We start from the raw sequence: 14,253 nt of genomic DNA on the forward strand, positions 1-14,253 counted from the left end.
CTGCTCAAATCCTCTGGGGCCCAGACTCCACTGAAAATCCAGTAAGAGCTGAACAGCAGTTCTCAGTGTGGTCCCTAGACCAGCAGCCTCAGCATCACCCGGGAGCTGGTTAGACGGGCACGTCCCCCGGCCCCTTCCCAGGACCTACTGAATCAGTCATTGAGGGGTGGGGTGCCGCAGTCTGGGTCTGGTGAGCCCTCTAGGGGATCCTGGGGCAGGCTAAAATTTAAGAACCACTGCTCTAGAACAACACGCACACGCACACCATTTCACAGGCTGGTCAGCCCCCTGGGGTCCCAGGTTCCGAGTAGAAAGCCCTGGGTTCCTGAGTGAATCATGCTCCTAACTCTGTGTGATTACGCCAGACGCTTTCCCCCTCTGGAACACTGCAAAGCACGGAGAATCGTCCTTCCTCTGTCCCAGCCTCGCACAAATAGCGCGATAGAACTGGAGGAGAAAGTGTGTTGGAAATACAAGTGGTACACAAACACAGGATTGCTGGGTGGTGCTTCGCAGGAGGAGAAAATCAACATTTTTTGAAGCTTTTTTGCCGAAATAGATCACTCTTCCTCCCTGACCTTGGGTGCGGAGCACAATTTAGATGAAACCTTCTAACTGAAGTAATTAACGAGGCGGCTTTCAAGAGATTTAAATAGCAAGTGACTCCTGAACTTCCCAGAATGTTTGGACCTGCAATCTGAAAAGTGTCTGCTTTGATATGGATGATTTTTTTTTTTTCTCAAAGAAATCACTCAAAGGAGAGTTTTTCAAATACATAACTATTTTTCTCCCTCCTAATCAAAACCTCGTGGGGAATACATCAGGGGCCCATGCTTTGAATAGCAGCTGGAGAGAAGCTATTACTGCATTGAGGGGCTTTCCAGGTCTTTCCCAACTGTCACTGAGAAAAGATAACGATGGACAAAGAAGCAAGGTGAGGCTTCAGGGTACTCATTAATAGTGAGGACTGAAAGAGACACTTCCGTCAAAAGCCGCCTGTCGCTTCCCAGCTCTGGAGACCACTGGGAGCTCTGAGGCTCCCTTCCCCACCCGGCCACACCCAGCCTCATCAGATAGCTCCCAGCTATGGCGAGGGCTGCCCCCCAAGAGGGAGAATGAATTGTTTTCCTTGTTTCCTTGGACTCTGCCAGGCCCTGCTGGACCCCTACCCGGGCCCCTGACTGGCCTCTGTCGTGGCTGGGAGATCGTTCGAGTCGGGGGCAGATTTCTCTCTCCTCTTCTTCCATTCTAGTGCCCAGCACAGGGCTTGGCACGTAGCTGTCACTCAGGACACGCTGGGATGATACCATTCATTTGGCATTTGCTGATCGAGGTCTACTGAGGACCAGGGTTTGTAGTGGGCCTCGCGAGCACACACAGGTGAGTGAGGAACAGAGAATTCTTGCCCCTGGGATCTCCTTCCCTTCCTTGCCCCCTTGTCACCCACCTTCCCACAGTGGGACCCTAACATAGGCAGAGACTTTGGTTCCACACTCCCCCCCCCAACACCTCATTCCCTGAATTAAGAGGCTTTAGATGTGTGACTCGACAGGCAGAAGCAAGGAGCATGTGGCTCCTGGCCAGCAAGGCTGGCTCGCAGGGCAGCGGTGGTGGGGTCCTCCCCGGGAGTGTTTCCTGCCTGGGGGCTCCTCTCCTTGCACGCGCGCTTCAGCCCGTGGCGTGTCTGCACCACGCTCCTTGCAGCCCGTGCAGGTACTCTGCTTTGTGAGACGTCTGAGCAGCTGCTGATCTGGCCAAAGGGGAGGCCACCAGGCTGGCGACAGGTGCGGTACACCAGCCCCCCCCACTCTAGAACACGAAAGAAAACGGTATCCTTCCGTGCATACCGTCCCTGACGCGCTCAGGCTAATGTCCCCACCTCAGCCAGGACCCTTCCGGTTCCCAGGCTCCCCAGGGCTGGGTGGTCACCAAGTCCTGTCCCTGCGACATCCTGAAGTTCTCTTGGTGCATTTTTGTGCTCCACGCCCACGGCCACGACTCCAGTTCAGGTCTCATGCTTTCATTCCTACAGTGACCTCCCGCCCTGCCTCCCTGCCTCCAGTCTGGCCCATTCTCAGCTCAGCTTTGCTCAGCCAGAGTCTAAGGTGGCGAGGCCATCGGTGGGGCTGGCCCCCAGAAGCAGGATGCTGTTATGTCCACTGCAGCTAGAGCAGGAGAGGCTAGGGATGAGCCCTGCACGCCACGGGTGGGCTGGCTTATCTGCTTTCGCCTCAGGCCCTGAGCCAGTTCAGCCAGGGACCCGAGACAAGGGTACACACCTGACTATCCAGGTGTCTCCAACCTGCTGGCAGCTTAGCAGGTCTGAGGCTGCCCTGGAAGGTGGGCAGGCTCTGCGGACTCAGGAGAGGAGGTACCCCCTCCTGGAGTGGAGGCCCCTGGGGAGAGGCCACATACCTTGCTGCATCAAGGACCCCATGCCGAACCAGAAGCTGTTGAGCAGAGTGAAGTTGTTTTCCACCACCTCGGAGCCAGGGTTGCAGGGATGTGCATCGTACCACTCGTAAGGGCTGAACCTGCAGCAGGGAGAGGGGAGCGCTGGGGCGGAGCTGTGGGGAGCCAGCAGCGGGGGAAGGGGCATCGGTGCCACCACGGGGGCTGCTTGCTTGGCAAACACGGCCGTGCTGCCCCTTTAACACCGATCGACTTAGTGTTCTGCTGGGGAGACAGGGAATGGGAACTCAGGGCCATTTTGCTTCTCGTTCTTTATTGTTAGTGCCCTTTTCTGGCTGTAAAAGTAATTCAGCAGTATCTCTTAAAATTAAAAGTGCACATGCCCTTCAACCTAGCAATTCTGCGACTCATTACCCAGCCTAGAAAAAAACGCCCATACACGAGCATAAAGAGGGTGTTTATCAAAGCATTGTTTGTAATAGCAAAAACTGGAAACAGCCTAAATGTCCTTCAACAGAAAAATGATTAAGTAAACTATGTCAGAACCATACTCTGCAATGTCACACAGCTGATGGGAGAGAATGAGAGATGTCTAGATGTCCCGACAGGGAGAGTCCTTCCACACATGCTGTTGGGTTAAAAAAAAAAAAGATGATAAAAATACGAACAATATGATCACATTTATATAAATAGATTCCTAAAGACACAGCCCTACACCTCTTCACATACATGTGTATACAAACCCATTGGAAGAGTCTGGAAAGATTCCTGTCTAAAAATATCAGTGTTGCCCTCTGGGGAGGGGGTCAGAATGGTGGCAGGAATTTCAGGGAAGCCTGTTGCTTTATATGGATTAAATTAATTTTTAAAAATAAAAATTGGCTTTCTTTTTTTTAATATTTTAATGCTTATTTATTTATTTTTAATTTTTTAATATTTATTTATTTTTGAGAGAGAGAGAGAGAGAGAGGTGAGTGGGAGAGGGGCAGAGAGGGAGACAGACACAGAATCTGAAACAGGCTCCAGGCTCTAAGCTGTCAGCACAGAGCCCGACGCGGGGCTCGAACCCATGAACCGTGAGATCATGACCCGAGCCGAAGTCGGACGCGGAACCAACTGAGCCACTCAGGCGCCCCAAGAATCAGCTTTTCAATTACTTACATACTTAAAATGGAAAAAAAAAAAGAAGCAAAACATGCTCTTCATAAAATATTCAAACGGTCTAGAAGAATACAGTGAAAAAGTGAAAAGTACTGGAGGGTTCCCACCCCCGGAGAGAACAATGTGTTACATAAGTGTTCAGATTTTTTCGCTCTGAATCTACAAATACCTGTATGACAGGAAAAAAAATTGTTACTTAAAGCCCCCCACTGCCTTCTAAGGAAGAGAAGTCCTGATTACGGAGGGATCTTTGTTTATCGCAAAAGGGTTGCAGTTGGAGGGATCTTTGTTTATGGCAAAAGGGTTGCAGTTGAGGAAGTGTAAAGCCGGAGGAGGCTAGAGTCCTGGGGGGAGACTGAGAGCCCGTGGAGACGGTCCCCAAGAGGCTGGCGTGGCTGGCGTGGCTGGCGTGGGGTAGGATGCTGAGACGAGAGACCCAGAAGGAGAGACGTATCCAGGGGAATTTTGTTTTGTTTTTTAATGTACGATACGCTTTAAGCATGCTGTTGTGACTTTTTCAGCCCCCTCTTTAAAAGCTTTAATGAATTATACATTGATCGCCAAAGCTCGCGTGAGAAGAATTTTGTCCTCACAAGGTGGGAAGATCCTACCCGCGTGAAATTTTAAAGGGAGGCTTCCAACCAAGACGGGGATATTCAAAGGCAGTGGCCACAAACTGGCTAGGGGCTCTAGAAATCCAGAAGGAAGAGAATGAAGCCTGAGGCGAGTGGAGGCGGAGGCTGCTGTGGGAAGGTTCTGGGGAAGAGACCTCTGGAGAGCCGTGCATTCAGCGGTCCTCAGATCTCCCCCTGAAGTCTGGGGAGAGGGGTTCCCACGGGACTGCCGGGGCAGCCCAGCAGGCGGCTCTGTAACAAGGTGGACCACCGCCTGGGTCCATGTGTGTGTGGCTGAGGTGTGCCTCATGGATGCACGCAGGAGGGCAAGTCCCTGCTGCATGGCATTGGCCTGCGTGCCCAGACACAGCCAGGTGTAAGGACCCTGGGCCAACAGGGCTTCCCTGGACCAGATGGGCCCGGCTCCACCTTGGGTCCTATCCGAGACGGGCGACAGGGCCGTAACAGGGAGAAGCCACGGGGCCTGGGCTGTTGCAGAGCTGGGTGCTGAGCGGGGGAGCAGGCCGACCGAGGAGGCACTGCCCAGGCGGGCCCAGGTGCAGGCGAGGGGAGAAGTCTGATTTGTGAACGAAGGTAGAAATGTCTAGAAATGTCGAGGACTATACCGGACTCAACTTTCTGATTTTTTTTTTAAGTTTGTATTTATTTATTTTTGAGGGAGAGAGAGTGAGAAGGGCAGAGAGAGAGGGAGAGAGAGAGAGAAAACCCCAAGCAGGCTCCGCACCATCAGCACGGAGCCCGACCCAGGGCTCGAACCAACCAACTGCAAGATCACGACCTGAGTCGAAACCAAGAGTCGGACACTTAACCGACGGAGCCACCCAGGCGCCCCTCAACCTTCTAGTTTCTGAATTGAAACAGTGTTTGTGGTTGGAGAGAGACCTAGGATTTCTGAGACCTGGAAGCGGGCCAAAAAGTGGCAGGTCCCGAAAGAACTTTCACCGAGGGCAAGGACAGCCTCACCTCTGGACACACTGGGAGGTGGGGTGGGAGATAAAGATGATTTCTGACGAGACCCCACCAGTCCTGTGTGCCTACATACACGGTACCTGTGATACTTTTTAAACACACAAAAAAATCATACCATAGTACTCCCTAAAATTTGGATTTTCCACTGAATAAGTTACCAGCCTCTTTCCAGATCAGTTCTTCTGCATCTGCCTAACTCCCTGTAATGACCTCATAGGTGCTTTTTACCACCCCTCTGCTGACGAGTGCCGGCAGTCCTGTCCTCTGTGAGAATGCACACTCCCTCCTTTCCTGTCCTTCCACCTCTCCAGGCATAAAGCAGAACATTGTGGTGGCGGAAGAAGGCCTTGGTTAATGCCTCGACTCCTGGTGCCCGACAGACACAGGCCAGGCCACTTTACAAGACGGACGGTCGTGCGACACAGCAGAGCGGCCCTGAAGTGGGCCTGGGGACCTGCCCACACTTCACGGACCCCACCTCTGGGGCAGCTGTGTCCAGCTCTCCAGCAGCCAACGTGGAGCGGTCTAAAGGATACAGGACACATGGGAGGGGGGACAGAGGGCCACCTCTAGCCTATGGATGTGCTGGGCTTGACCCTGACAGTGTTGTAAAAAAAATCAAGTTAGCGGCTACCTATAGAAGTCATGAGCTGTCCCTTCAAAAATCTACATGTGTCTCTAAAAACCATGAACTCTGCCCTTCTGGCCCCGCATTCCTGCCCAGTGCGTCTGCTGGAGCCCAGAGAGGCTGTCCTCCCCAGGGGAGCGTCCTCCAGTCTGCTTCCATCTCTCCCCCTCCCTGCTTCCCTCCCTCTCGCTTCCCGTCCAGCCCCACGGGCACCTGTGTTTGCCACCCGACTCCAAACTGACAGGCCTCGCTCTGGGACCCAACTCTGCAAGAAAAAGCTTTCTGACCTTAGGCACCGACTTAGCCGCTCTGAACCTCGTTGGCTACTTCTGCAAAGTGGGGAGAATTATATGCACTTCCCTAGACGTTTCTAAGGATCAGACGGGAAGGGTGTAACATGTGTGTTACCTAACGTGCCAACTGTACTATGACCCTGTTCGCGGCTCTGTGACCAGGTCCCTTGCCCCTCTCCTGTCCTGTCATTCCAGCAGCTGCAGAAATCCCATCTCTTCCAGAAAGTCTCCCCAGCCTAACCTTGGCAAGGGGGCCCCTTTCTTCTTCGCCGGGAGGCAGGAGGCGAAAAGCAGGCTGAAAGGCCAGGGGCTGGAGGGGGACTGGCCGCACACGGAATGGGCGGAAGGAACGCCAGAGAAACTGGCCCTGTTTTGCAGGGGGTGGGGAGCCGAGAGTGGGCTGGAGCTGCTAAAATTATAGTAAGAGCTCTGGAGAGTGGCTCCTGCTTTCAAAGGCTTGTTAGGCCATTAGAGAAAGAGGCGTGATAAAGGCCTCTCCGTGGCAGGCGGGCTGGGCAGAGCAGGCAGGCGGCACCGGCCAGCTGGCAGCCCAGGGCTTCCGAGGCAGGCAGATTTCATCCCTCACATCCTTCCCTTTGGTCTCTCTCTGTGCGGGAGGAGGGAGCGAAAGGGAGCGGGGTGGGGGGAAGGCTTTCAAAGAAGACTCTGGAGGGGGAAGAAAAAAAAAGGCCAAAACACCAAGTCCTTGGATCTCAAATTGCCTCTCTAGAGAAGCCCCTCTTCGCACCTCGTTAGGATTTAGAGAAAAAGGAACCAGGGCAGGGGCTGGGGCCGGAGCCTGGAAGGAGGGGGCAGAGGGCCCAGGGCCCGGGAGCTGCCACCTTGGGGCAGGGGCAAAGGACAAACGTCCAGGTGGTCAGAGATGTGGGTCACACATAAAGTGCCGGGTGACCAGAGTTCAAATGCCCGATGTGTCACTTATTGCCAGGATGGCCTTGGCAAACATGGGACCTCTGTGAGCCTCAGACGTCTCCCCTTCATGGCGGACTGAGAGAATCACTTAAGACAATGGGTCTAAGTTCCAGAGCACAGTGCTTGGCAGACGCCAGGTGCTCAGTAAACACCAAGCTGAACCTGCCCCCTAGTGACCTCCTCCCACCAACCACCACGGACCATCCAGTGCACCTGAGTCTGTCGTACTGGGTGCCTGGCCCAGGTGAGCAGCTCTGGGTGATGGCTTAACCCGCTCCCAGGGCCTGGGATACAACAGTTGCCTCCCAGTCGTGGACACAGACTAGAGTAAGGCCTGGGGGAGTCATGCCCAGGGGGCTATGGAATGTTGCTTGAAGGATGGAAAGGGATCTGAGCCTTGGCGAGGGACACAGGGACAGGCAGCGCAGTGGCCTTAAACGTGGGCCTTCTGTGTGAAGGACTGAGGATGTAGGGACCAGTCTGGCTCCCTAAAATCCCAACCTTGGGCCAGAGCTCTGGCCAAGGCATTACCCTTACCTGGCAATGACAAAGAGGACACAGCTGACACCCAGGTAGGCGAGCAGCACGTACATCCAGATGTCTGGGGACAGCGGGTTGAGGAAGGAGAAGACACTAGGGTTGGTGCCATTGGGTTTTCGATACAGGATGCTCACACCGAGTGTCATGAAGGGCTTGGAGAAGTCGATGGCCTTCTCGCGGACATGGGTGATGGTCAGGGGGGCCACGGCCAGATCTGCCTTCTGCAGTGAGAGAGAGATGCACAGACAGACGTAAGAGCAAAGCCTCAGACTAGCAGGGGACAGACACCTCTTCCTGGAGGAGGGAGGGTAAGGGAGCGGAATGGAGCCCGTCGTCTGTGCCTTGGGTCACTTGCGCACTCTTCAGTTTCAACTTTTACTAACCTTTGTCCTGCGCCAGGCCATGCCCAGCATCCTGGGGAGACCACGATGAATTAGACTTGACCCCCGTTCTCCAAGAGCTCTTGGCCTCCAGGAAGAGGACAGCAGTATCGACACACAGAGAATGGAACCCTATTAAAGCTGTAACCCATGGGGGTTCATTCTCAAAATGGGGTTTTGTCAAATAAATATAGTTCAGCAATCTACAAACCTTCAAAAATAGCTCCTGCTCTTTCTCTGTGACTTTCAAACATCATGAATCCACAACCAACCTTATTTGAATCTGTTTTCCTCTCCTCTCCACATCTTGACTGCTTCGCTCTGTTCTGGATATTCTGTACATCCTAACAGCCCCCAAAAACCAGTTGGGCAAAAATAATACCCTCTTTGGAAGGAGATAAGTCCAGAGCCCTCTTCCACAGGGGAGGGGAGGGAAGAGAGCAAAGCAGAGGAAGAAAGGAAGGGGGTGGGGAAGGCTAGGAATGTTCCTATGTTGGCCAATTTTAGCTCACCACAATTTTAATGAGGGTAATAATTACAGGTCTGTCTCTTCGGTCTGAGCTTTTCCTGATTAAAAATCTATAATCCCTCATTCTCCCACCTTTCCAGCCTCCACCCCACTGCTCTCCTGCTACGTGAGACCCCATGTAACTGCTTCCTGATGACCACATTCCCTTTTTCACCTCCCCGATTTGCACACATTGTGCCCTATTGAGAATGCCCTCTCCCTGCTGTCTCTTACCACCTACGATTTTTCTTTGCACAGGCTACCTCCTCCAAGAAGCCCTCCCTGATAGCCTCCAATTCTAAACTCCCATGAAGCTTGCTCTGCCCCACGATAAGGTCCTAACCTGCTGAGGTTGAATGCAGGATGTGTGGCCATGTGACTTTTTGTCTTATCTGCCTATTTACCAGTGAGTTCCTAAGTGCAGTTGGGACTGTAGCTGATTTACTGCTTTGTTTGTCCATTCCCAAGCCCCATCTCAGCCTCTAGAATATTTGTTAGTTAACAGCGTTTTCCTCTGGGAGGGCTCCTGTGGCTATTTACATATCAGAATGTGAATCAAGCTATCACTTCCCTATCTCAGGTGTGGGCAGAACAGAGAGGGAGCTCGGGTCCTAAAGACCAGTACTAAAGACCTTTTTGCAAAGGTGGGGTGGCTGCTTCTGAGATCTCTTTCCAAGGCAATGTGTCTAGGCAGCCACCCATTGGCGTGGCCCAACTTCATTCATTCATTCATTCATGCGCTCATTCATTCGTTTTATGAGCTCCGCCAAGCACTAGGGATGCAGAGCTCAGCCAAACAGACATGGTTTCTGGGCTTACAATCTGGTGGGGGAGATGGACATTATACAAATTGTTTCCTAAATGGTAACTGTTAACACTAACTCTGACTTCACCAATCCTAGAACAGGAACCAACAACCAAGTTTAAATCAGATTTAAGGAAGGGAAGGCTAATCTGGGTAGAACCCCAGCTCGTAAAAGACTCTGCAGGTGCTCCGGGCTGGGGGCGGAGGGCGCTGACGAACACACAACCCTGACGTTGCAACCCCCATGATTTTCCTTTCAGCGGCAGCCCCCTCAGCCGATTATTGACATTGGGAGCCCAAGGGTTCAGCGAACCTTGGAACCTGGGACAGACAGGGAGGAGGAGCCTAATACAAAGGACGTTTCATACTGGGACCTTCCTTTTGTAAATGTCTGAACGCCTGAGTCAGAACTTGCCTAGCTTGGAAGGCAGAGGAAGATGAAATGCTGAGTGGCTCCCTGGAGCCCTGTCAGTTCAGGGTGTGTACAAAGGAATGCGACGAAAGGAGAGAACTATCAGGGAAGGTGCAGAGTGAATAATATGTGTCTTCTCAAGACCTACTACGCTCCGGTCTGGGATGCAAGGCTGAGCCGGAGTCCCAGCTCCCGCTCTTACGGAGCTTCCTGTCAAGTGAGCCCCTCCTGGCGGATGCTGCTGGGACTCAAAGGGGTGGTGGCCAGGGTGGGGCATGCTGGAAGGTTCCTTTCGGTGCTCGTTCTAGGATCCTGTATAATGTTGGCATGACAGGAGTGTAGTGGGCTTCTGATTCTAGAACTTGGCTTCCCCTGGCCCCAACCCTTCAAAGCACATTGCTTTGAGGGGCTCTGCTCTGACTCCAACATCATCGTCACTGCTCATTTGGAGCTGGCCTCTGGGAATGGCCTCTGAGGCTTGGAGTGCGTTCCTGGCAAGAACCTCAAAGTCGATGGTGCCAGTCTTCCTTTGGCTTTGATGGCAAGTTGGATGAAAGGGCTAGTGACTGGGGATCACGGAACCTTCAGGATCTTCCCACCAGCCTCCGGTCCTCCGGCTCTCGCATGCTGGGAGGCGGGCGTCCACAGCATTCTGTGCTTACGGCAGAGAGTCAGCTGGTCAACCTGTCCTTCCTCAAGGGGGTTTTCATGTGTGTTCTCCCTTGGGGCTTCAGGAAAGCTGGTGTTGCGGCCGGAAACACTACATTTCACCGTTGGTTACGATTTCGCTGCTAAAAGGCATTATTTTGTCCAACTTCCCTTGAAAGAGGGGAACAGATGTCAAGCCTCTGCTGTTTCAGCTCATTACTCGGAATGAAAGGCCCAATCTTGGCAGGCTCTTCCCACTCGTGCCAGTTTTCTTTGAGGATGGTTGGTAAAATCGTGGGCTGTCGGAGCTAGATGAGAGACCTTCAGAAACCTCGATTCCAACCTCTATTTCTTATGGAGGGAAACTGAGGCTGCAAGAAGGTCCAAGGGCCTTGCCCTCATATTCACAGCAATCATGCCCTTGGCCAAACCAAACCTGACTTGTCCATCACGCTCATTGGTCTTACGAGTGATCTGTTGGTCCCATCTGCCTGAGGACCTTTCCATACCTTTCCTACACCTCTAAAACGGGCCGGACAACCCTTCCTGGGCATTACGTCATCCCCATAAGCAGCTCTCCCTTACCAAGAATCTGTCAGGACGCACCTGGCTCCAGCCTCTCCTACTCTACGCCATACTTGTGCGCGGCCACTTGTCGCCATTTGCTCCACCGTGTGTCCAACGACCAGAACCGAAGGCAAGAACCACTTACCCAGCTACAGCTCCACAGTCTGGCCCTTAGCATCCTGCCCTCTTGGCTGCTGCTTGGATACTCGCCTCGTACCAGAAAGTGAAACCAGGGGAACCCGGCTCCGGGAACAGACTTGTGACCATGGTCCCACCTCTGGCAACTTATTGCTGATCAGCCTTCTCTTAAGCCAGGGGTCCTCCCCAGGGAAGGATCTGCCCCCCAAGCCCCAGCTTGCTCCATGTGTCCGGTATTCTGGTTGGCACCTGCCTCCTCGCGTTCCCAAGTATGGTCTCCATCAGATTCCCCACCTCTGTGCTCAGCCTCTTGGTTGGGATCCCCCAGGATGTCTTGTTACTCAGACTGTGACCTGCCCAGTTAAAACAGTAATGACCACGGTCATTCATGGATGATTCCTATACACCAATCATGGCAAAGCATGCTACATATACTTTACTGCCATATATGACCCCCCCAGCAGCCTCCTCTGGCGGTAAATGTTATTACCACATTCCAGATGAGGGTACTATGGCTCAATCAGGCTAGGAGATTGCTTCGAGCTCTACTGGTCTGAGTGACAGGTGGTGTTTCCGGTACAGTAGAGAGCATAGCTGCCTTCCAAGCGGGTGAATGGCTGAGCCAGTACCTGGACCCCGTTCACCATGACCTCAAACCCCAATGCTTTACCACACTACCATGCAAGTCACGCGTAGGGGGTTGAATTGCGCGCGCCCTCCAAATACGTTCAGGTCCTTGTCCCTAGTACCTGGCAGTGTGACCTTACTTGGAGATAGGCTCTTCCCCCCCGCCCGCCCGCCCCCCAACTAAAATAGTGTTTTATTACTGCCACTGATATTAAACGGCATCAGATAAATTGCTGGGAGAGTATCTGGGGGTGTGCAAAGAAAGGACATACTCTCACTTCCCCAGAGATCTGTTTCCGGCTCCTGCTGGGTGCCCCTAAATTCATCAGTGTGCCTAACAGCCATTCCCGAGCATGTGGCACTGGGGGCGCTAATTAGGAAATGGCTCCTGGCAGGAGCCTGTGTTTATCCAGACTCCGCATCACAGTAGTTCAGATGTCCCTAGCAACACTCCCCAAGTGGTGTAAAACTCTCATAATACCACTGCTTACCTATCAGAATAGCCAGAAAAAAATATTGATGATACAAGTGCTGATGAGGATGTAAAGCAAGTGAATCCCACCCCTCCACCCCCCCCACCCCACCCCCCACCCCTCCCCCCCCCCGCCAGACTGTTGGCAGGAATGCGAAGTGGTTCATCCGCTTAGGTCACCAGCCATTAGAAAAACACAGAACTCAGGAACAGCTGAATGGAAGAGAGGCACAGGGCAAGGTAAGCGGGAAGGGGCATGAAGCTCCCACGTCCTCTCTCTCTCTCACCATGCGCCCCATATCTCCACCCGTTCACCGACCTGGAAGCTCCGAAAACAGGGTCTTTGCAGAAGGAATCAAGTTAAGGTGAAGTCAATACCGGGTTAGGGTGAGCTCTAAATCCAATACCTGGTGTCCTTATAAGAGGAGGAGAGGACACACAGGGACACACAGAGGAGGCCCCGTGACAATGCAGGCAGAGACCGGGGTGATACAGCTTCCGGCCAAGGAATGCCAAGGATGGCCGGCCACACCGGAAGCCAGTGGGGAGGCGTGGGACACATTCTCCCTCAAAAGGGACCAATTCCGGGGCGCCTGGGTGGCTCAGTCGGTTAAGTGTCCGACTCTGACTCAGGTCATGATCTCGTGGTTCGTGGGTCTGAACCCTGCATCGGACTCTGTGCTGACAGCTCAGAGCCTGGAGCCTGCTTCAGATTCCGTGTCTCCTTCTCTCTCTGCCCCTCCCCTGCTCGCACTCTGTCTCTCTCTCTCTCTCCCTCTCAAAAATAATAAACATTTTTTAAAAACTAAAACAAAAAGGGACCAATTCCACCAACACCTTGACTTCCGATTTCTGGCTTCCAGAACTCAGAACAAATTTCTATTGTGGTCATTTGCTGTGACAGCCCTGGGTCACTCCTACACCTGCCACTTAGATCCTGGGCAGGATGCACGGAGCTCCTTCCACCTCCCCATTCAGATGAGCATTCCGCTATGGCTGGGCCTACCCTGCCCTGTCCTGAATGTGGGTTCCATTCCCAGAGACAAGAACTTGACTCTGGCTCCTGACCATATGCGGCTTGCACTGGGTCTCCCCAGGATACACATCACATCGGCTGGTGGGGGCTTCTCAATCCTATGGCTGCAGGAACCTGCAGATTCACCTCCACTTCCCTCCAGATGCTTCCACAGCCACCCAAGAACACCAGTCTCACTCCTGCTACGCATGCAGGACTTTCCCCCAGGGCTTGGTCTGTTGGCTCCCTGCCTATGTGTGTGGTATCCATAGAATTCACCTTCCATTCTTTTCTCAAAGTGATGTTTCTCCATCTAGAATTTCCCCACTCCCAATCCTACTTAACGTATGTCAAGACTCCCCTCTGGCCCTTAGGATAAAAAAAATTCTTATCAGGGGTTCCTTAAGCCTTTCGTGGCCTAAGACAACTTTCTGTCCAAGAGAATCTTCTGCAACAGTGGGAAAGTTCTACATTTACATCGTCCAATATGGTAACCACTAGCCACACCACGTGGCTTCTGTAACTGAGGAACTGAATTTATACTTGTATTTAATTTTGAATTAAATAATTTTAAAAATGGATTTTAATTAACTTAAGTTTAAATTTAAATAACCCCAGTAGCTGGTGGCTACTGAGTTGGAAAGCATGGACCTGGTCCTCCCTGCCTCTCCGGCCTTTCCTTACCTCATGTCCCCTCGTTCGCTTTCTACTGGCTTCTTTCAACCCCCCCCCCCCCCCAATGCATGCTCTCTCTCACCCCAGGACCTTTGCACCTGTGCGTTTTTCTACCTGGAACTTCTTTCTCCACAAGCTCTCTGTCTTGCTGAAGTCTACTTCTTCAGACCTCAACTCCAATATCACATCCACAAAATCCTCACATGACCTCAGGTCTCCCTGGTGACTCCTCTCATGGCATCAGGTGGGGTTTTTTTTTTTTTGCTCCTAGCACTGATCACAGTTGGGTTTTAGAGGGACTGGGTGATTTCTCCCCTCCTGGACCATATAAGCTCATGGGAGCAGGGCTTGAGCCTCTGTCCTCGCACCACACTACGCCCCACGCCTAGCACAGTGCCTGGCTCAAAGCCCGCGCATGGCTGAGGTCGTGGGGCC

General features: G+C 52.8%; 1 protein-coding gene across 1 annotated transcript in view; it reads right to left on the reverse strand.

Moving 5' to 3' along the window:
• GRIK3 (glutamate ionotropic receptor kainate type subunit 3) overlaps window positions 1-14,253 on the reverse strand; it is a 229,386-nt gene that overhangs the window by 20,644 nt on the left and 194,489 nt on the right. Inside the window, exons 11-12 of the mRNA XM_027059631.2 lie at window positions 7,569-7,792; window positions 2,416-2,534 (exon numbers count right to left, since the gene is read on the reverse strand). Coding sequence (XP_026915432.1) covers window positions 2,416-2,534; window positions 7,569-7,792 — 343 coding nt within the window. The remainder of the gene's footprint in view (window positions 1-2,415; window positions 2,535-7,568; window positions 7,793-14,253) is intronic.

The sequence above is a fragment of the Acinonyx jubatus genome, chromosome C1 (assembly GCF_027475565.1).
Source record: "Acinonyx jubatus isolate Ajub_Pintada_27869175 chromosome C1, VMU_Ajub_asm_v1.0, whole genome shotgun sequence".
NCBI lineage: Eukaryota > Metazoa > Chordata > Mammalia > Carnivora > Felidae > Acinonyx > Acinonyx jubatus.